The sequence below is a fragment of the Pteronotus mesoamericanus genome, unplaced genomic scaffold (genome assembly GCF_021234165.1).
Source record: "Pteronotus mesoamericanus isolate MK-2021 breed Mesoamerican mustached bat unplaced genomic scaffold, CSHL_Meso_final contig_25, whole genome shotgun sequence".
In the NCBI taxonomy this organism is placed as follows: Eukaryota; Metazoa; Chordata; class Mammalia; order Chiroptera; family Mormoopidae; genus Pteronotus; species Pteronotus mesoamericanus.
Window position 1 is genome coordinate 18,864,257 of NW_026555105.1, and position 23,536 is coordinate 18,887,792.

At 46.0% G+C, this 23,536-nt stretch overlaps 1 protein-coding gene and 1 pseudogene across 2 annotated transcripts in view; one reads left to right on the forward strand and one right to left on the reverse strand.

Moving 5' to 3' along the window:
- Positions 1-3,223: 3,223 nt before the first annotated feature.
- The window catches only part of ZNF341 (zinc finger protein 341), a 43,706-nt gene continuing 23,393 nt past the window's right edge, over positions 3,224-23,536 (reverse strand). For both annotated transcript variants that reach the window (XM_054573875.1, XM_054573876.1), the window contains 6 exons: positions 19,648-19,856; positions 13,647-13,743; positions 11,953-12,085; positions 8,772-8,883; positions 8,447-8,517; positions 3,224-6,726 (listed from right to left, as the gene is read on the reverse strand). In XM_054573875.1, the coding sequence (XP_054429850.1) occupies positions 6,197-6,726; positions 8,447-8,517; positions 8,772-8,883; positions 11,953-12,085; positions 13,647-13,743; positions 19,648-19,856 (1,152 nt within the window). In that variant the 3' untranslated portion in view covers positions 3,224-6,196. The remainder of the gene's footprint in view (positions 6,727-8,446; positions 8,518-8,771; positions 8,884-11,952; positions 12,086-13,646; positions 13,744-19,647; positions 19,857-23,536) is intronic.
- On the forward strand, positions 21,822-22,666 carry LOC129070564 (60S ribosomal protein L7a-like; annotated as a pseudogene).

Below are 23,536 nucleotides of genomic sequence, written 5' to 3' on the forward strand. Positions count from 1 at the left end.
AGCAAAACACTTGCTGGGCTTGAGCCGTGACTCAAAGACTATATAAATAGGCAGACCCTGCAGGCCTTACCACCATCAGTCATATCGCAGGCGCATAAACTGAGGGTGATAGTGAAGCCTCTGTCATAACTTTGGGAGCCCAGAAAAGCATCTTGGCTCCCAAGATGTTTTAAATCTGATAACAGAATGCTCAGATTTAATCTTAATTACCACCCCCCATCAGTTGGTGTGGGCCACTTGGATTGCTGGGTGGAGAATTTTGAGGCTGCATCAGGACTATTTGTAATAGTACACTGAGAATGAATGCAGAGAGATACACACACAAACCCATAAATAAATGAAGCATGATGGGCCTGGGAGCAGGTATAACCTCCCTGAGGAACAGGGCTGGAGGGACCTGACAGAACCTAAGAGGGGTAAGTGGGGAGTGGGGGGAGACTGTGCACTGGAGGGGCCCCTGCCCTTGAGTTTTGGGCGTTACAGGACCAATGCCATACCCATTCATCAAAGCATGCTCAGGCCACACAGCAGGTGCTGTGCCCTAGAGGGCCAACTGTTTACTTCTCAGTGAGGCTTTTCAGGCCATCACATACAATTTTGCAATTTGCTTCTCATCCCACATTTCCAAAACCTCTACTGTCCTCTATTTTTTCTTTTCTACAACACTCATCAACTTCTAACATATTATATAATTTGCATATTTACTTTGTTGTTTATCTTCTGCTTCTTCCACAGGGAATCTCCACAGATCACTGTTTGGTTTACAATGCATCATCAATGCCAGAACTATACTTAGTATTTAATAGGTGCTCAATAAATCTTTGTAAAATGAATTAATGGATTGAGGTAGACGTTACCTGGGGGGCAGAAGAACTGGGTCTGGACCCTTTCTTGCTATGATGAAATCTTGGATAAGACCCTTTCCTTTTTGGGCCTGTTTATTCTGATTTTTAAAAAAGGCTCAAGACTAAAGTTGGGCTTCTGCCTCCTGCCTCAGGGTTCTGTGCCCAACCATAAACCAACCACCCTAGGCGAGTAGGGGGTCACTCCCAAACCGGAAGTGGAATCTGCTAACCTCCCTGACCGTTCAGGTCCTTGAGAATCCATGAGGGTCACTTGCTGGCAGCCCTGGGGTTTGGGAGCACCTGTAATTGCCACTTCCACTCCTTCCTCCCCAGCGGAGATAAAACTGGCCCAACCAGTTCTCCTGGGCCACACAGGATACTTGCTCTGTCAACTGAGACTTCTAAGCCACCGCCTCTGTCATCTGTCCCAGATATTTTCAGCTCCCTCTTAAAATGGAAGTTTCCTTTATATCAGACATTAACTTCCAGGGCTTTGGGTCAGCGTTTCTCAGCCTACATGGCAGATTCTTACTGGGAAAAATCTCACCCTTGACCTCTGCAGGATAGGAGAAGGGGATGGGTAGAGTGGGCCTCATTCTCTCAAAGTGCTGTTGTTGTTTGTTGAATGATTACTCATTCAACAAATATCGATCAAGCAATTCCTGGGCAGTGCTAGGCACTATAAAATTATCAGTGCACAAACAAAAGGCCTTGTCCTTGTGGACCTTTTGTTTTTAATGAAGGAAACAGACAATAAAAAAATGTCTAATATAATGTCAAGGATGATGAATAAAAATGAAGCGGCCCTGACCTGTGTGGCCCATTGGGTTGGGTGGCATCCTGCCACACAGAGAGGTCACCAGTTAGATTCCCTCTCAGGGCATGTGCCTGAGTCGCAGGCCAGGTCCCCAGCTAGGGGTATGTGAAAGGCAACCAATGAATGTTTCTCACATTGTTTCTCTCCCTCTCTTTCTCCCTTCCTTCCCCTCTCTCTAAAAATAAATAAATAAAATCTTTAAAATATTTTTAAAAAACGAAGCAGTGTAAGGAATGAGAGTGTGACGGGAGCTATTTTAGACGCATTGGCCAGGGAGGGCCTCTCAGAGGGAATGAATTTTGGACAAAGGTGAATGGAGTGAGAGAGCCAGCCATATGAAAATTCAGGGGAAAAATCACTGTAGAAAGAGGGAACAGCAAGTTCCAAGGCCCCAAGGCAGGAACTAGCTTGTCTGATGGAGGAGCAGCAAGAGGGCAGGTGTGGCTGGAGAGAAGAAAAGAGCGGTAGATGAGGGTAGCATCATGTAGAACCTTGAAATCCACAGAGAAAACATTATAGTTCATTCTGGGAGAGATCAAAAGCCACTAGAGGATTTTAAACAAGAAAGTGGCACAATCCGATTTAGGTTCTAGAAAGATCCCTTGGGCTGCTGTCAAGAAAATGGATCATGGTAGGGGAAATTAGGGAGGCCAAAGGGAGGGCTGTTACAGTTACCCATGCAAAAGAGGTTGGCAGCCTGGACAGGGTAGTGGTGGCCAAGGAGATGGACAGCGGTTGGAGCCCCAAAGTAGTTCCAAATAAAACCCCAGTTCACGAGAGCAGGTGAGGGCTTTAGCAATCCTAAAACAAGGCAGGAACTTTGGAATCCTGGGTTTGAAGCCCAGCTCCACACATTCTGGCTGAGTCCTTGGGCAGGCTGCTACACTTCTCTGAGCCTTGGTTTCCCCATTTGTAAACTGAGCATAAAAAGAGCTTACTTCCAAGGGGTGTCTTGAGGACTTACTGATAGGTAAATAAGGCATAGAACACAGTGCTTGGTGCTTAGTAGACAGTAAAGTTAGCCACAACTCAACTCCCCACATTTATTGGTAGAGACATTGAGACCAGCTAGCTGAGAGGCAGAGGCAGACAGAGGACTGGAAAGGGAAGGAAGAAAAGGAAACAGGACTTACAGGGTTCCCCAAGTCACATACCTACAAAGTCCAGAGAGTAAAATGGATGAGTAAAGTGGTCCAGGAACACAAAAAAAAAATCATATGATCCTCTATAGCCATCTTGTTTTCCCACTTTGGAGAGACATGGGAAATGAGAAATAATTCTCTAAGACAAATCAATGTAAGTACAGTTAGTAGTAAGTGACATTTAGCTGCAATGGGACACAACAGTGAAGAATAACTATAGACATATGGAATGCATGTGCCCACCGAAAGGGCCTGGCTAGCAGCTTTACCTGACTGCTGCCCCACCGTGAAATACCCCAATTTTAAATTTAGAAATCAGAAATCCAGACTTTTAGGTAAGACCTCCCAATTTTAATTAAATTTCCTAATTGCTTCTGAGTATAGGAACACAGTAAATTTTTATATATTGATCTTGCTATTATTTCAGTGTACTTGCTATTATTTTACCCTTTCTGACCCTTATACCATTTACTCCTTTTCTTGATTTGTTGCTTTGGCTTGGCCTCCGTCAAAATGTTGGTGTCATGATGGAAGGCATCCTTGTCTTGTTCTTAACACAGAGAGAATGCATCTCACTTTTCACCACTGCAGTAGGTTTTAAATTTCATTATTTCTAAATGTTGGCTCACTTTTTAACACTGAAAAGTAAACAAAGTTTCTCTGTAGGCTGGAATCAACCTATGAGCTGCCAATTTGTGATCTATACCTGAATTCTCTCTCTGAATTGTGACAACTTCATTGGGTAGGTACAATTTATTCTCCTCATTTGACATATGAGGACAGGGAGGTTCAGACAGGTGTAGTGCCTTGCACAGTCACACAGCCAGGAAGGGGCAGGGCCAGGATTCAGGAGCAGGGCATCAGCTCTTCCAGATGCCAAAATCTGTGGGACTCTGGATGTCTAGGACAGCTCCTTCACACTATATTCTGTCCAGTACCTTGGGGCTCTGTAAGAGAACCTGGGGTACTGGGTGATCTTTGACTAAGAGTGTTCCCCTCTTGGGCTTCGATATTCCCCCATATGTCAACCTAGGAAATGTTCAGCTATGGGAACCTCAGAATTGCCCTAGCCTTGTTCCCTGTAGTCCAACTCTGCATCTGTTAAATGTCATACCTGATTTTGATATGTTCTGTGACCTGGCTCCACCACCTACTGCTGCATGACTTGGGGTTGCTTAACCTAACTGAGCCTGTTGCCTCATCTCAGCTGTAAAATGTGATTAAAAACATCACCTACTTTGAAGTGCTTAAGACATGCCAAGCACAGCATAAGTGCCTAATGCACATTAATCCTCATGATTCTGGTAAATGTGCATGCATGTGTACACTGGCAGGAAGAGGCAGAAATATAAATAGTTGTATTAGGATGAAAATGCGGTTTTTAACATTTCCTTTAATGTCACAAGTTTTAAAAATGTTTACTGCCTCCTATGACTCATCCATTACATAGAGAATAAAGTTCAAATTCCTTAACCCAACATCCAAGGATCTCTGCTTCAATATCAACCCATATTTCAACAGAGCAAAGTGGCTAACATCACATGGAGACAAGCCTCCCCAGCCTGAATCCCAGCTCTGTGACTTACTAACTGTATGAGCTTGGGCAAAGAACTTTGCCTCTCTGTGCCTCTGCTTCCTCATCTGTAAAATAAGAAAAGTAACAATTCTCACCTAACGGGGCTGAGGTAATATGAAATAAAAGGCTTAGTATAGTGCCTATAATACATCCATGTGGAGGCTTGAACATGTCAGCAATTATCATAATCTACCCACTGCATCCAAATCTCTGGTCACCCTGGTGCATTCACTGGCACAGGAATACAACAGGCCTTCCATTGTCATACCTTGAAGTCATTGCTCATACCTTGCCTTCCCCTAACTATCCATGTGTGAAAACACTCTGTATGAAGGCCCAGCTCAAATGCCACTGCCTCCAAAGAGACATCCTATCTTTATCAATCCCTCCTCTGACTTTTATGAGGGCTGGGTACACTTATAGCCCTCACCCCTCAGCTGTGCACTACCGCCTCATTTGCCCCTCCCACTGCGTCCTACCCGTCCTGAGGCTGTGGTTAAGTTGGGCTTGCTCTGAGCTCTAGCCCTAGGCCCCAGCACTGAAGTCAGAGCAATGTGTCAGCCCTTCAAGGAAACTAATGTACCAAACTGAGTCCAACAGTTCTCCAACTTCCTGCCCTGTCCCTTCTCGAGCCTCAGTTTTCTCTCCTGTAGCTGAGGCAGTGTGGCCCAGAAGGGTGATTGTGAAAATAAATGAGGAAACTCAGCCAAGGCCCCTTTTCTCTCTCCCTGCCCACCAATGAGCCTGGTTTGCTCCGCCCTGGACTGCTGGGGATGGGGAAGGGAACGCTGATGCAGGGGCATCTGTGGCCACCCAGAGGCCTGCTCAAGATGGACCTCTGGCTCTAGTCAGAGTTTCTGATTCCAAAGGGTTTGGAGGCGAGACCCAAGGACCTGCAATTTTAAAAGCAAGCAGAAACTCCCGCTGGGTATTTCCAAGGGCTATGTTCTGAAATAGTCATTCTGGGAACACAAAACCTCTCCATGGCTAATGGGGCAGCACAGTCCTATGTGACGGTCCATGAAGCCCTCAGCCCCCACGCACTTTGGAGGGGAGAATTCTGCCACATAGGGACTGCCAAAGCTACGGCCTGAGCCACGTGGGTACACATTTTGATAAAAACATTTATTGAGCACTTTCCAAGTGCCAGGCACTATGTGAACCCTTTGCATATTTCATCAGGCCAGATCCCCATGACAGCCCTATGAGGTAGTATTGTCATAAGCCTCACTGCACAGATGAGGAACACAGGGCTTAGAGAGGTGAAGTGACTTACCCGAGGTCACACAGCAAGTGAGTGATCGCGCTTGGATTTGGAGCCAGACCGGGCTGAGAGCTGCACTCTCACCACGTCATTCGAGTGCCTCCTAAATGCCTACATCACAGATTCATGTGGGGATGCTGTGAGGAACCGTAGGTAAAACGGAACAGCAGATAAGGGCCCTGACCATGTCAGGCTGCCCCGCAGGCAGCCCAGAGCGGGTGGGCAGGACTACCCTGTCTTCTTTGTCAGGCAGCCCAACCACAAGCCTGGACCCAGCCAGACCCTGGGCCGCTCAGGCTCAGCCATCTATCTTGCCATCGCCCCTGCCTGGGAGCCACAGGCAGCCCTGCCCCAGGTCCCAGAATGCTACAGAGCTTTCCAGAAGGATAGGGGATACAGCAGGGTGGTCACGGCCAGGGTTTATAAGTGACATTCCGAAAGGTTTTCCGCTGACAGCTCGCTTCCACTGGGAAGGATCTCTAGACGGCCCCAGAGGCTGTAGACCCAAGGGTGAGCGTCAGGCTGGGCCATGGAGCAAACGCCACGGGTCCATCACTCCGTGGCCTGGATGTAGACAGGCACAGCAAGCATGGCACAGGGGCCGTCAGCCCCTGCCTGCAGCTCTGCCAGTGCCAGGTTGGGGCCCAGGCCTTCGGCATGCCCAGGCACTACCAGCTCAGGGTCACTGCCCACCGTGCCACCCACTACGATAGAAAGCACGGCGTCTGGCTCCGAGAAGGGCGGCTTGCCTGGGGCAGCCTCGGGCACTGGCCCAGTCCCCGTGTCCTTCAACTCCTCCAGCCCCAGTGGGTCAGGCATGGGGGTCACCGCCTTGTGCCCACCACTGCTACCACTGCGGGGAGCCGCCCTCCTCCGGGAGGGTCTCCGGGCTTGCAGGTCCTTATCCTTTTGGGGGCCGAGGCGACAGCGGTGATCCTTGAGGTATTTGTGGCGGGAAAAGCCCTTGGCGCAGCCAGCACAGCGGAACTTGTAGTTGCCCGTGTGGGCACGCTGGTGTTCGGCGAGATGGGCGCGGCGGCTGAAGGACTTGCTGCACAGGGCGCACTTGTGGAGCTTCATGCCTGGGTGGGAGGGGAAGTCAATGAGAAGCGCCCGGACCCTTTATTCTGCACTTGGAATAAAACCCAGTCCCTTGGCTTTCCTACAAGCATCTGTGCTACCTCCAGTTCTCATCTCTCACCTCCTCCCAGCCACTCAGTGCCAGCCACACTCGCTCTTCCCAAATGCATCGAGCTGGTTCCTGCTTCCCAGCCTTTGCGCCTGCTGTTTCCCTCTGCCTGGAACAGTATGTTCAGCCACCAAACCCTGGCTAACTTTCCCAGGTCCATCATCTCTCTCCTTTCTGGTCTGCCTCTCTCATGCCAGCCCCCTAAGACCATTCCCTACAGGGCAGCTAGTGACAGCTCCATAAACCACTTAAAGGATCATGATATTCCCTGCTCCAAAGCCTTAAATGATTACCCAAGTTTTCCACAAAGCCCCACGCAGTCTGCCCACCCCTGCCCCTCTTTGCACCATCCCCTTCCTCCCCATGCTTTGTTCTCTGAGCTCCAGGCCTCTCTCTGCCTTTCCTTGTCTCAGACACCCCGAGTCCCATCCCTGCCTCAAGGCTTTGCATTTGCTGCTCCCTCACCCTGGAAGCCATTTCCTGGCTCTTTTCATGTCACCTCCTCTCTTCACTCTCTGCCCCATCACCCTATTTATCTCCATCTTTGCACTCAGCATACTTTGTTGCTACGTACTTACTTGTCTGCTGTTCATTTTCGATCTCTGCTACTAAATCAAAGCTTCCCTAGGTGGGCAGGGTGGGATTCTGCCTGTCTGATTCCCCCACAGCACGCCCAGTGCCTCACACATGGTAGGTTCTCAATAGTCACTCACTGAATAAATCACTGGTGTCTCCACGTGCAGATGGAGTCAACTCCAGCCCACACTCAGCCTGAGCCATAGCCCCCTCAGCTCTCCCGGCTTAGAGAGGGGCGGAGATTTGGCTGAGGCAAGTGGCAGTGTCAAAACTCAAACCCAGGCCTTCTGTCTCCAAGTCTCTGATCTACTCTGTTTCCAAACTTTCTTTAGCCACTAAATCCTTTCTGTAAAGCAGTGGTTCTCAATCAGGGATGACTCTACCTCCTAGGAGACTTTTGGCTTGACTCCTGGAGACATTTCTGGTTGCCTCGAATGTGGTCTTGGGAGATGCCACTGACATCTACTGGGTAGAGGCCAGAGATGCTACTAAACATCCTGCAGTGCACAGGGCAGCCCCCTACGAAAACAAATGATCTGGCCCCCAAAATCAATGGTGCCAAAGTTGAGAAACCCTGTTCTAGAATGAACAGTATGTGGAAAGCCAGCCACACTGCTCTGGGGAAGCTTCGTGAAGACCCCAAGTAACTAAGGAGTGGTGTGGAGACCCCTGGATCCACACCCCAACTGCCCAGCTCTGCCGAGAAGACCAAAGAATCTTCCTGGCCTCATCTTGGGCCCAGTCAGAAACTGACCTCCCTCCACCCGATCCACACCTTTACCATACTTGGAATCTCTCTGATTTAGTTATCTTCTCTCAGGTCAGCTTCCCCCTCAGCCTGGCGAACTATGTCTGACTCACTTCTGAGCACCCCAAGGACCCTAACATAGGCCTGGCTCATGGCTCACATGAGCAAAAGTCTGTTGGCTGGGATGTACCAGACAGGGATAATAAGCCCCATGGGATGTGTCTGGGGAGCCTGCCCCAGGGAGCTTAAGCTGAACCAGACCCTCCCGGCAGGTCTGAGAGCCACTTACCAGAGTGGGAGAGGATATGAGCCTTCAGCTTATCTGGTCGGTTGAACTCCTTACTGCAGCCTGTGTGTGTCCTAGAACACAGAGCCACCGGTCAAGGGGTGCTCACCAAGTTCAGGACCCTCTTGCTGGCCTATCTGCTAGCCCTGGGCATGATGACCCTGTTTATCCTAGTGGTCAGGCAAAAAGGCAGGGTGGGGAGTGAAGCCAGTAGGGGGGCCCCCGGACAAGGTAAAAGGAGGGAGCCTTCAGTCCTCAGACCTGACTGACACCTTTCTGTCCCACCACTGGGTAAACCAGCACCCCCTCCACGTCAGTCTCTACTCACAAGAAGGGGCATTTGTATTTCTTGAATGGCTCATGGATCAACATGTGTCTCTTCAGTTTGTCTTTGCGGTTGAATGCGGACTCACACACTGAGCATTTGTAGGGCTTCTCACCTGTAGAAGAAGGCGCAGACAATGGTGATGCAGATCCCATGACATGGAGCCTGAACATGGGGTTCAAGGATTCCTACTAGAGGGCAGCAGCTCCTCTAGAGAAGTGGCCTCAGAGAAAATAGCCACTCTCATTCCTCATGTCCTCCTTGGTCTTATTTTGCCAAGAAGAGGGAGCCAACTGAGATAGGGTGGTCAGGAAAGAACTCCCTGAGGGCAACGTGTGAGGTGAAACCTGAGGTATAAGGGAATGAGCCATGTGGAAATCTGGGAGCGAGGGTCCCAGACAGAAGGCGAGGAGGGGGCACTGAGGGTGTCTGTGTAACAATAGGGATGCTAGTGTGGCTGGAACTGAGTAGGGGGATGGAGAATGAGGCAGAAGATGAGGTCAGTGAGGCTTCCTGGCCCAAGAGGGAGGACCTAGAAGGCCAAGGAAGGATTTCAGCTTTTACTCTGAGCCAGATGAGAAGCCACCGGGGCGGGGCGGGGGGGGGCGGGGGATGTGGGGCGGGGGGGCGCTGAGCAGAGGAAGGACAGGATCTGACTGAAGAGTTTTATAGGCTCCCTCCGGTTGTGTGTAGACAATAGACTGAAGGGGGTGGAGAGGGAGAAAGGAAGGATGCCGGTACAAGAAATGGGCAAGAGGTCAAGTACAGGCTATGTTCAGAACGTGGAACTGGCAGCCCTTGCCAAGGGATTGGCTGTGGCGTGTAAGAAAGGAAGAGTCTAAGATGAGACTAAGGTGGGTCAAGTGACAGGGTGGGCAGTCATGGCATTTGGTGAAATGAGGTCCTCCATGGGGGAGGGAGTAATTACATCTTATCCAATTGGATCCTTTCAATTAACCACCAGGTAACTACTACTATTCCATTTTATAGATAAGAAAACTGTAGTTCATGGTCTATATCTAGTGGTTGGGGGAGCTAAGATTCTAGCCCAGCAGTGTGATCCAGAGACTGCCTCTGTAGCCCCAGACTGTCCTGCTGCAAGACCACTGGGGGTGGGGGCAGCTCTCCTGTGACAGGGGTCAGTCAGGGGTCACAACCTGCCCTTAGGAAAGGGCTGTTGCTGGGCCGTTTGGATTTCCTGCCTTTATTTCCTCTCAATTCTCCCTCTGGAATAAATAGAGTTCTTTTGAAAAATACCACCGTCAACCCAGTGATGAAGGAAATTCTGGTCCTTACAAGGGAAGGCTCTGTAGTCATTAGAAAGATTAAGATCATCTGTGTTTCTTGATCTGGAAGCCTCTCCTAGACATATTGCTAAGGGGAAAAGAAAGCTGCAGAATAGCTTAATACAATCCCCATTTTTGTGAGGAAAAAATACAATCCCCATACTCCAAAAGAGCCCAAACCATATATGTTTGTATATACTCAGAATATGCAGAAAGCAGAGTAGGGGATGGTACATGCCAAACTGTCCACAACAGTTAGGGTTCGAAGAGGGAATTTAACATTTGACTTTATGTACTTCGTCTGTACTGCTTCCATTTTTTTACAATAAGCATGTATTACTTTTTTTTCCAAGATTTTATTTTTTCACAAAAAGGGGAAGGGAGGGAGAAAGAGATGGAGAGAAACATTGATGTGAGAGAGACAGCCAATCAGTTGCCTCTTGCACGTCCCCAACCAGAGACTGGCCTGCCACTCAGGCATGGGCCCTGACCAGGAATTGAACGAGCAACCTTTTGGTTCGCAGGCCGATGCTCAACCGACTGAGCTACACCAGCCACAGTGCATGTATCACTTTTGACTAATAATTTTTAAGAGGTAGTAGTTTGGTAATACCTGTCAAAATTACCAATGGATATACCCTCTTTCTTCCTTTATTGTAAGATATACCTAATATAAACTTTACCATTTGAACTATCTTTAAGTGTACAGCTCAGTGGCATTCACACTGTTGTGCAACCATCACCATCATGCATCCCCAGAACTTTTTCAGCATCCCAAGCTAAAACTTAGTACTGCATATACATTTTAACCTAGCACTCCCACTGCTAGGAATGGAATATACGTTGCAGGTGTACTACCAAAAGCTTGCCAAGGGACCCACACAGCATTGTGTGTACAAACTAATAGCTGAAAAATAATGTGTGTCTATCTATAGGAAGCTGGTTAAATGAAAGAGCGTAAATGCAGAATACTATGAAGCTGAAAAAAAGGTGCTATAGAGGATAATCTGCAAGGTATATTGATAAGTGAAGAAAAAAGGTACATAATAGAATTATATTACATGTTCATTTGTGTGAAAATAATGATGTAAAATAAAACCAGAATGATGCAGGCTATGCCACTAATAGCTATTGTCTTTGGTGAGACGAGCTGTGCCCTTTGGTAGGAGTATTTTTCAAACTACAAACTGGGAATCACAAGCTGTTGGTGGTTATTTTAACAACTAAAACTGAACAGAAAGAACTGTTTTGTGAAACTTTTGTTTCAGTATATTCTATCTATATAGATGTGTTTCATGAATTGCAATATAAAGTGTATTTTTTACCATAGGTCATAGTTAAAAAAATGGAGAAGCATTTGGATTGTCCATCTGAAGTGAAAGGAGGGTTTATTCTCATTATATATGCTTTTGTATTGTCAGGGATTTTCTCCTAAGGTTTCTTCAATCTTTTGATCCTTTTCAATAAAAAAGAAAACAAGAATTTTTCATCTAATTAAAAAAATTATAAACATTAAAAAAAAAAAGCCATGTGTCTAGACTGGGGAACCAAAGAGCAGGGGTTTTGTGCAGATTTAGTGCTAATTCTGTGGTAAGAAAAGCGCCCCCACGCCCAGGGCCTCCAAAGGGCCTGAGAGAACTGACACTCAAGGGCAGAGCCGAAAGAACCCCTCCAGCTCCCAGAGGCTGGTCTCTGCTCTGGAGGTGGTGGGAACCCCTTGATCAATTGAGGAGGCAGGTTGGTAGGGGGCCAAGGGAGAGATGGGCGGAAAAGAGGGCAGGAGAGGGATGGGGAAGAGGGCAAAGGAAAGCTAGAGAGGGGTGGGAAGGAGAACAAAGAAGGCGTTGGGGATGGGGGAGGTGGAGCAGGCCGGAGTTGGTGGGGAGCTGGGCACCCACCTGAGTGGATGTGAGCATGCAGTTTGAGGTAGTGCTCCCGCCGGAAGAACTTCTTGCACACCTGGCACTTGAACCGGCCCCCACTGCCATGTGTGGGCAGGTGACGCCGCAGGTAGCGTTCGCAAGTAAACACCTGGCAGAAGAAAGGAGTCGGCTTCAGGAATGACTTACCGGCCCTTGCCACAGCGAGCTCAAGTGGCCCCGAATTTCCAGCCTTTCCTTATGGAAGTAACCTTCTTCCTGCTGACCAGGGGTCAGGGCCCGCAATGTCAGGCACGGCACTTAGAACATACAGCTGCCACTACTCACCCACAAGTCCAGTCAAAACATGCCTGTTCTGAACTTCTGCCCAGGCTGTTTTTTCTACCCAGAGGGCCTTTCTATCTTGACCTGACAAACTCCTAGTCACCCTTCAAGACTTAACTCAGATGTCACTATTTCTGTCAAGCCCTCTCTGACTTCACATTGCCACACCAGGCAAAGTAAATTCCACCCTTGAACACAGACCCAAAATTTTAAAGTCAGCATTTAACCCACTGAATTACAGCCCTTTGCTTACATGGGCTCTCCAAGAGGACAGAAGGGGGCTTGTATTCCCCACCACAGGGTCTGAGACAAATGACTGACAAGTAAAAGAATAAATGAAAAAAATGAACAAATAACTAAAGAAATGAATGAAAAGGTAATAAAGAACCAGAAAAAACAGAAGCCATTCATTTTTTTTTTCATTCACATGGTACAGAGAAGTGGTCAAGGGCACAGATCCAATGGCCCCAACACTAATTAGCCCTACCATTTCCTAACTGGGTGACCTTTCTGTGCCTTGGTTTCCCACCTATAAAATGGAAGAATAAAAATATGCCTCTCTCCTAGGGTAAAATGAGTCAACTTGCTTAGAGTGCTCTGAACAGTATCGGGCACATGGTTCTTGCTCAATTAATGATACCTTTTACTTGGATCACAAATTCCAAAGCTCAAAACTAATCTACACAATTAGAAACACCTACAACTAGGTTGAAGCAAAACCAGGGTTGTCCTGGAAAATCTGCCATGTAAGGTTGTAAGAAAATGAACAGAACAAAGAAAATAAGTTAAACACCCCAAGGGGCTATAGTCAACAAAATCCAGACTTTAGAGAACTCCACAGGATGAAAAAACAGGGGAAAAAGGATCAATGATGTGGGGAACCTATATATTAAAAGAAACTTTCTTCATATCAACCAACTGCGATATATAGACCTGATTTAAGCAAACAAACTTGACAAAAATTATGATGTTTTGAGACAACTGGAAATTGGAACATGGCCTGGATATTTGATATTGAGGGGCAGGCTTCAAAGAGGCTCTCCAGATTTGCTAAAAGGAACCAATAATCACAAGGACAATAACAGGAAACTGAGGGCTGCTGTTCAGATGCTGGGCCTGGGCCTAAGAGAGGCCTCATCCCATGTCAACCCAGCATGGCCTGGTCTGGCCCAGCTCAGTAGCAGTCCCAGATGGCCACGTGTGGTGCATGATGGGTAATACGGGCCAGGCAGAGCCTTACTCTTCAAAGATGAAGTGCCATCTGTGGAGATAGCACCAAGCTTTGCCTGTATGTAGTAGGATGGGAGTAGGAGGAGAGGAGGGGAGAAGGAAAAAGTGAGGTTTTCAGTCCACCACCTCTTGCCCATTATTGTTGCAGCGGTACCCACCTTTTGGCAGTGCGGGCAGGGGAAGTTGTGAGTGGCGGTCTGTAGGTGGTGTTCCAGGGCCTCAGGGGTAGAGTATTTGTTGACACATTTGACGCATCTAAATAGGAAAAAGCAGAAGTGAGAGAGCAGTGTGTGGGAGCTGGACTAGCCCAGCAGGCCCAGGAATCAGCCACTCACCTCCCCCAGGGTCAACAGTAGAAGGCAAAACCCTGTATTTAATTCATCCTCACATTAGTCTACTCTTCTCTCTAACCACTGTCTCCATCCTAGTCCAAGCTGCCATCTGCCATTCTCTCTCACTGGGACATGTGCAGTAGCCTCCTCAATGGCCTCCCTGTCCCACCCTACCCTCTATAAGGTCCATTACCCACAGGGGAGGCAGCAGTGCCTTTAACAACCAAAATCAGCCCTGGCTGGTACGGCTCAGTGGATTGAGTGCCAGCCTGTGAACTGAAAGGTCGTCTGTGTGATTCCCAGTCAGGGGACATGCCTGGGGTGCAGGTCAGGTCCCTGGTTGGGGGCATGCGAAAAGCAACCAACTGACGTTTCCCTCACACATTGATGTTTCTCTCCTTTTCTCCCTCCCTTATCCTCTCTCTGAAAATAAATAAATAAAACCTTTTAAAAAAAGATTAAAAAAAATAAAAATCAGACCATGACACACTCTTACTTAAAAGTCCCCATCTTGGTCTAGAGACCCTACTGGCCTGATCCGCTTCTACCTCTCAGAGTTCATCTTTATCCATTGCCCAGCTCGCTCACTCTGATCTAGCCGTCTGGCCTCCTTAATGTAACTCAAACACACCAAGCCTGATCCTACTTGGGGCCTTTGCACTTGCTGTCTCTACGATTGGAAACACTCTTCCCTAAATCTTCCCCTGGGTAGCACCTTCTCATCCTTCATGTCTCAGCTCAAATGTCACTTCCTCAAAGAGGCCCTCCCTGACCACCCTGTCTCAAGTTGCCTTCTGCCAACCCCCTTCCTATTATATCGCCCAGATTTATTTTCTTCTTAGTATTTATTACCCAGAATTATTTTATTTGTTTGCTTACTTGAGTATTATCTGTCTCCCCTACCAGCCAGTGGGCTCTGGAGACAGGGGCCATATCTGTCCTTTTCACAAACTGCTCTGACCACCAATGAATCCGTTACATGACAAGGATCCAGGCCTGGCTCTTTCCCTTCTCTGACCCTCAGTTTCCCCATCTATAAAATGGGGTGGGAATCCCAAATTGTCCTGCCTCCGTGTTCATTCTTAAGACTGTCATGAGAGCCCTGGCTGGCGTGGCTCCGTGGATTGAGTGCCAGCTCTGCAAACCAAAGGGTCTCTGGTTTCATTCCCGGTCAGGGCACATGCCTGGGTTGCAGGCCAGGTCCCCAGTGGGGGGCAGGCAAGAGGCAACCACACATTGATGTTTCTCTCCTTTTCTCCCTCCCTTCCCCTCTAAAAATAAATAAATAAAATCTTAAAAATAGGCATGTTCTTTACTGTAAACAGTCTTTATATCGCTGTGGCCAACATGTGTTCAAAACAGCAGTTGCAGGCCACAAACCTGAAGAGGACCCCATTGTCTCCCCACCATGAAAACATCTGCCAGCAAATAAACCCGTTCATGATGCAGTACCAGTGAGTAATTTCTAAGGTAAGTAGGCAATTAATGCCAAAAACAAAAACATGGGCCCTGCCATCTGTATACCAAGGCCACCATGGGAAACCGTGGGCAGGCTGCACCCATTGAGGGGGCCTAGGGGACACTCTTAGACCACATACTGAAAACAGGCTAAATGCCTCCGCAGCAAGTAAGAAAGAGGAGGTGGGGTGGGAAAAGAGCTACCAAAAGGGCAGGAACCTCCAAGCTGGTTGGAGGAGAGGACCGGGATCACACCAGCTTCAGCGGTAAGGAGCCATAGGTTTGCGTGGGAAGTAACTTGAAGTTAAAACTCCCTGCCAGAAACATTACCCTAACTAAGTCATCCAAGGTGATACCCCCGGAAATGGGGTAAGGCAACGTCATGTATCTCCTGATAGACTGAGAAGGGCACAGCATCACCTTGTGGTATTCCTGCTGAAGGTGCCAATCTTGGATCTAGATAAATCCAAACCAAAAGCATTCCACAGAATAACTGGCCTATCTATACTCTTCAAAAATATCAATGTCATGAAAGACTAAGACAGAATGAGGACCTGTTCCAGCCCTGAGCAGACTAGAGAAATGACAACTGAATGAAATGTGTGGTCCTGGATTGGATCCTGGGCCAGAAACGAAATTTTATTTTCTTTGTCTATGAAGGATGTTAGTGGAACAATTGGAAATTTTTTAGTAAGGTCTGTAGATTAGGTAACAGAAGTGTATTGATTTAAATTCCTGATTTTGATAACTACTCCATGCCTATATAAGAGGTTATCCTTGATTTTTAGCAAATACACACTAGAGAAAGATAAAAGAGCATTATGTTGGCAAATTCTTTTCAAAAGGCTCAGAAGAGAATAAAGCAAATGTCGTAAAAAAATTAACATTTAAGAAGTCTGGGTGAAGAATATCTGTGGGAATTCTTTGTACTATTCTTATAACTTCTCTGGAAGTCTGAAATGATGACAAAATATATTGAAAAAGAACACTTCCTGAAAGCAATTGTTCATGGAATAGGGAAGTGGGCTAAGGTAGACAGGGAATTCCTTTTCATTCTATGCCTTTTTGTAGTTTTTAAATATTGCATTGTATGCATATAACAATTATTTTTTGCAGTAGATAATTAATCTTTTTTAAACCCACCTTTGCTCTTTGACCTGCAAAATCACTATCAGGAATTTATTCACAAATGCATGAAGATGTATGTCCAAAGTTGTTCCCTGTAGTGTTGTTTGTGAAAATGACAAACTGGAAATAACCCAACTATCCACAATAAAGAAAAGGTTCAATAAATTATAGCGTGCCCACATATAATGAAATACTAAGTAGCTGTTTAAGAGGATGAGGCAGGTCTTTGTGCTGAAATGCAAAGATATCCGTATTACAGTTTTATGTGTAAAAATTTTAAGTGACAACATCAAGTGCACAGAGTGATCCTATTAAGCTTCAGTCTGTTTGTCAGAAGTTGTGCAATAGGAAGATGGTGTGATAAATTTTCACCAGATTCAGTGACTGTGTTTGGGATGGTCTGACTCAATTATAGCCTGTGATATCTATATCCATATATAAACATACTTAGTACAGATATGTACCAAGAAGTTAATGGGGATTATCTTGGGCGACAGGGTTTTGTGTTTTGTTTTTGTGTGGTTTTTAAAAAAATCCTTTTCTCTGCATTGAACACGAATTTTGTAACTAGAAAAAAAAATCAATAAACCTTACTTTTAAAAGGAAAAAGTAAATATATAGCAGTAAATCTTACTTTTAAAAGAAAAAATATATATATTTATAATGGTGGCAAGCACAAATTTTACTGGAGGGGCTCGGGGAGGCACCGCAGGCAAGCCAAGGCAATGTGGCACAAAGCAGAGCAGCCAGACTGATGGGGCCTGGACCCCGGAAAATGGGACGAAGCCACCGCGCCTATATCTAAATTAAATAAATAAAAATTACAGCAATAATATTTACTGAGCACCTATTATGTTCCAGACACCATGTCTAAGCGTCTCATACTCATCTTACTTGATCCTAATAGATAAGCCAACAGAGCAGGCACCATTGTACCCTCATTTCACAGATGACAAGACTGGGGCTCCGAGTGGTTGAATGCCTTGCAAAGGTCATCCATCAGGTTTGCAGTCAAGCTGAGACTTGAGCACAGGCAGGTGGCTCCAGAGCCCTTATCATTACCATGACAGAACTTCACCCTTAGGCCACCTGGATGGTGGCCTGCCTCCCGCACCTTACTTCTGAGCCTGTAGCGCCAAGAGCAAGAGAAGTGACTGACTGCAGGCACAGGGCCATCAGCATTGGGCTCAACCCGCAGCCTGCAAACACGAGGCCAGAGCTATGAGACTTCCAAGGTCCTGGACAAAAGTTTGAGTCCCTGTTGATGTTGTGGACAGGCCACTCCTCCTCTCTGAGTGTCAGTGCCCTCATCTTCAGAATGGGGAGAATACCACTGTGGAGTGAACTATGTCCCTCCAGAATTCATACATTGAAGCTCTGAAGCCCTGACCCTCAATGTAATGGTATTTGGACATGAGGCCTTTGGGTGGTGATTAGGGTTAGACGACATCATGAGTATGGGGTTCTCATGATGAGATTAGTGTTCTTATAAGAAAAGACCAGAGAGATAGGTCACCCCATCCCCATCTCTCTCATGTGTCTATGGTATTTGGTTGTCGCAGCCCGAGCTATCTGATACAACCTACCTCCCAGGATTGTAGAAATTAATGTCCCTAAATTAGAGCCTGGCACATAGTAGGTGCTCCCTTCCTTTTCTTTGGCATCTCAGTCCAGAGGGCCACACAGCCAAAGCAACTTACAGATAATCCACAGGTTGGACAAGCAGAAGCAAACGTTCTCTGAGTACAAATCTCCCTTCCCTTGGCTGGTAAAAGCCTCACCTGGCTTTCCTGCCTCTCTGGCCCCATTTCCCAATCTCTCCCAGGGCAGCTGCCCTACATCCCATTCCATGAGTCTCAGTCCTCCTGCCAACTTCTCAATGCTCTTGTGATTTCTACAAGACCCTCATATCTTGGCCCCACTTTTTTCCCCAGCCCTCATCTAAATATTACTTCCCATTTATATTGTACGCAACAATCATTCTAAACCACTGCTATTTTATTTTATATTTCTATACTTGTTGGTCTTCCTTCTAGGAATGCACTCCACCCTACCCACTGCCAACCTGGCAAATTCCTACTCATCCTTCAAAACTCAGTTCAGCTACCTCCCACTGTGGTACTTCTACACCATGAACATGTATATATTACAGACATGCACATATATATCTGTAATAGAATTTTATCACAGTATATGGTAAAAAATATTTATACATTTGTCTCCCTAAGCAGCCTATGCATTCTAAACTCAAGATCTATATTTATCTATCTCTGAACCTCGGAAGTTCACCCAGAAATTACAGTGGTGTCCCCTTAACAGAGGTCATCAGCCAAGTACCTGCAGGTACAAGTTTGTACAAGGATGCAAAAGCCATTTAATATGAAAATATTCACTAATGACTAGAAGGAGTCCTCAAATAAATTCTTGCTTTTCACTAAAATCTGTCCCTCAGGCTGTGTGCTGGGCTTTGTGAGGTGGCAACACAGGGCAAATGCACAGCAAAATGATGGCAGGGCAAAAATGTAGGATTTCACAAAGTTACACAAGTGATGTTGGGTGTTCACAAATAACACTATCAACAAAGGAGAGTCTGGAGGAGAGGCCGGAAAACAACTGAGGAAGAAACACTCAAAAGGCTGATCACCAGAATGATAGCTCCAAAGAGGATGATTTCAGGATCTCAGGATTAAGAGCATGTGGCAAAACTGAGAAAACCCTCCACCATTTCTGCCAAAGGGGTCCTCTTTATGGCTGTAACAGAAAACTAGGGTGACACAAAGGCAGAAAAAACGACCCTGAATGAAACCTACACTTGATGCATTCCTTGTTCATTCTAAGCTTCAACTTTAACCTAAACTTTATACATTATAAAAAAAAAATATTTTTATGATCTTTGCTTTCAAGTGTGCTTGTTAATTCTTTTTTTCATTCCAAGAATCTGTGTACCATTCCAACTGTAACCTAAATTTTGTAGATTATCAGACAAAATAATATTTTCATATTTTTAGAATATTAAAAGAAAAAAAATCAAATCTTTTTTCCACTATAACAAGGAAAGACTGGTTTCCCACTTTTCAGATATTTCTTAGGATAAACGTCTGCCACACTGAAGAACGCCATAAGGAGGGCCGGCATCTTTGCTCCCACCAGTGCCGAGGCCCAGAACCCACTCTGCCAGGCTGGACCCCAAGGCCGCAGACCGCTGGGCTCCCTGTGGGAGAGGAAGTGGGAGGACACATACTTGTAGACCGTGCTGTCCTTCTTGGGGCTGTGCTGTGGCAGGAGGCTGTGAGAGTACTGGTGCACGCCCAGGTCGTACAGCGAGGGAAAGTCCTTGCCGCAGAGGTGGCAGCGGTAGCTCAACTCCTCCTGGTGGCTCTTGATGTGCTCCAGAAATGTGTCGAGCTTTGGGAACGTCTGGGCGCAGCTTTTGACCACACACTTGTACACCTTGATGGCAGACGTGGGGCAGGTAAGGGGAGGCAGGAGAGCTGCCTCCACTGCCGCCCCCTGCCCTATGGCATCTGCCTGGAACACTGCTGGTGAATGACCCTACTCTGTTCCCCTGCTTCCCCGCTGCTGGAGCCCTGTTTTATTTTGATTGGAGGGTCCTCTCCTCTCAGCCAGTCACAGTGACCCACTACCCTTTCCCCAGGCTCTGTGTGGCCTGGGTATCTTTAGAAAAAATTACCACAAATTGAAAATACAGTAAAAAGATGACATTGTGTCCTTCCAATGTCATACTAGAGTAGTGGCTCTCCAATTTGAATACACATGATAGTAACAGATTGCTAGGCGCCATCTCTAGAGTATCTGATTCAGCAGGTCTGCTGGCCTGAACATGGGCATCCCAACAAGTACCCAGGTGATGCTGGTCCAGGGACCTCTCTTTAAGAACTGCTAACAAGCCTGCCTAGAGTAATCTCACTCTCTGGGGGCATGTGCATGGTTTTGACTATTTACCACTGATTAGAATCCAGACTCTAATATTAAATATTAATTTGTACAAAACTGATCTGATGTAAGTGATTTCTGTCAGGTAGAAAAGATAACGCCAAAGGTCATGGGTTTTGTTGCCCAGTAAGAAATTAATCAGATTTGTATCTAGCTTAACAAGCTTATTTCAGTATTCCTTTTTCCCCTGACAGTTATATATAGTTATGAATATCAGTGTCTCATATCCTCTGTTGAACTGACTTTGTCATCCTTCCAGTTCTCTCATTAATGAGTTATGTAAAATCTGACTCATATTCACTATGCTCTTTACAGGAGAACTATGTTTTTAACATTTCAAAAATTATACTTTGACAAGTGGTACAAACTCCTGGTTGCCTACACAATTCTGCGTGCTTCTTCTTCCTAACAAAGTGAACCCCAATTTGCTCAGGGTGGCAACATGCCCAGTTAAAACACTGGATCTTATTTCCATGGCTCCTTTGCATCTAGTGTCAGCCATGTGACTCCTTTTTTACCAATGATATGTAGGCGGTAGTCTTTAGGGAAGGCATCATTCCCAGAACAAAAAGGCAAAAGCTCCATAAGAGAAATCCCTCTGCCTTTTGCATTTGCCCTAATTGGAATACAGACATGATGGCAGGAGATAGAGCAGCCATCCTGCAATCTTGAGAATGAAAGCCACATGCTAAGGATAAGAGAACGGAAAGCCAGAAAAAGCCTGAGTCCATGATAACATATCTGACTTGCTACATAAGCCCGACACCGCTTACTTATCGACTTGGGAAAGAAATAAAACCCTAACTAGTAAACCAGTTTCTATTATTTGCAGCAGAATAATGCATTCCTATAGGACAGAGCACATGCATTGGCCCTGACCAGTAAGAGACCTTCAAGAAAAGGTTTCCTTGCTCTGAAAAATGACACAGAAAAGATAGTCCCTTTTTGCTAATGGATAAGACTGTGTCCGGACCTAAAAAGAGTGGCCACCATTCCACTCAGGTGAGCCATCAATAGCGAAGAAGGCTACATGGTAGAGATGGCAGAGATAAGCTGAAAGGACACAGGGTCCTTGATGCTGGGTTGTCAACAGACTATACCAGGCCTGGAACTGCCTTACCATGAGTTTTCTTATGATGTGAGATGACAAACTTTTTAACTGTTTTAGCCAGTTTGAGTCAAAGTTTTCCACGATTTGCCCCAAGGACATCCTAACTAACTTCTATCAACCCCTTTGCTAGGAATCTATCATAAGGAAAAAATCAGAGATGTGAACAAAGATTTGATTACAATGATCTCACCATGGTTTTGCTTATAATAGCAAAACTCAGGAAATAATCTAAATGTTCAACAATAGATTTTTAAAAATGTAACCATTAAATGTATGCTTTTAAAAATAGTGATGTGAGATACATATTTCCCACAATTCCCTTTTCTGTGTCCCTCCTCCTGACACCTGAGATGCTGAAAGAAAAGAAGGCTAAGGGGAAGAAGGGGGCGCCAGCCCCTGCTGTTGTGAAGCAGGAGGCCAAGAAGGTGGGAAACCCCCTGTTTAAGAAAAGGCCCAAGAATTTTTGCATTGGACAGGACTCACAGCTCAGAAGGGACCTCATGTCCCTTGGCAAATGGTCCAGCTACATTCAGCTGCAGTGGCAAAGGGCTATGCTCGATAAGCGTCTGAAAGTGCCTCCTGCCATTAACCAGTTCACCCAGGCCTTGGATCACCAAACAGCTACTCAACTGCTTAAGCTGGTCCACAAGGACAGATTAGAGACAAAGCAAGAGAAGAAGCAGAGAATGGTGGCTCAGGCCGAGAAAAAAAGGTGCCAGCAAAGGGAAGTCCCCCTTAAGAGACCTCCTTGAGCAGGGGTTAACACTGTCACCACCTTGGTGGAGAACAGGAAGCCTCAGCGGGTAGTGACTGCACATGATATGGATCTCATTGAGCTGGCTGTCTTCCAGCCTGCCCTGCGACATAAAACGGCGCTTCCCTACTGCATTATCCAGGGGAAGCGGCACCTAGTCTACAGGAACACCTGCACCACCGTCACCTTCACCTGGGTTAACTTGGAAGACAAAGGAGCTCTGGCTAGGCTGATGGAAGATATCTGTACCAATTACAATGGCAGATATTATGAGACCCATCTCCACAGGGAAGGCAACGTCCTGGGTCCAAGTCAGTGGCTCACATTGCCACGCTGAAAATGGCAAAGGCCGAAGAACTGGCCAGCAAACTGGCTAGGTGTATACTGTTGAGTTTTCTGTCCATAAAAGTAATAAAAATTGTCCTTCAAAAAACACAGTGAAGTGAGAAAATACTCAGAATATAAAATTAGGTTAAAAAATTGAAAGCACAAATCTCAAGAGAATTTATGCTGAGTCAAAAAGGCCAATCTCAAAAGGTCACAAACTGGATGACTCTATTTACACAATATTCTCAAAATGACAAACTTAGAAAGATAGAGAACTGATCACTGGTTTCCGGAAGGAGGAGAAGGATGTATGTCTAATAAGGAGAGGCACAAGGGAGATGTCTATGGTAACAAAATAGTACTGTGCTGTGACTCAGTGGTGGCTACACAAACCTACAGAGGTGGTAAAATGACACAGAACTGCAGAGACACTTTATACCGATGTCAGTTTCCTAGTTTTGATATTGTGCTGTAGTTATGTAAGATGTAACCACTGAGGGAAACTGACTGAAGGGTAAAAGGGATCTTTCTGTACCATCTTTGCAACTTTGTGTGAACCGACATTTCTTTAAAAATAAAAAAGTGAAAAAAAAGCACAACTCAAAATTACATGTGTATATAGATTCTAATTATAAGTTTTAAAAATTATAGAAACTCTGCAAAATACACTGGATTTTGTATTGCATTCTTGGGAGAATGTATTGCAAGGTGGTTAATGATGTAGGGTTCGGGGTCAAATGAATCTGGCTTTGAACCCTGACTCAGTCACTTACGGGCAGTGGGATACTGGATGGGTCACTTCACCCCTCTAGGTCTCTGGATATACTGAAAATGCCTATTTCTAAGGTTGTTATGAGGTATAAATAAAATACTGAATGTAAAACATTTGGCAGGATGCCCAATATATAATAAATAGCAAATATTAACCTATATATTATTTAGACTTTTCTGAATTTTCTAATTCTATATTGGGCACATGATACC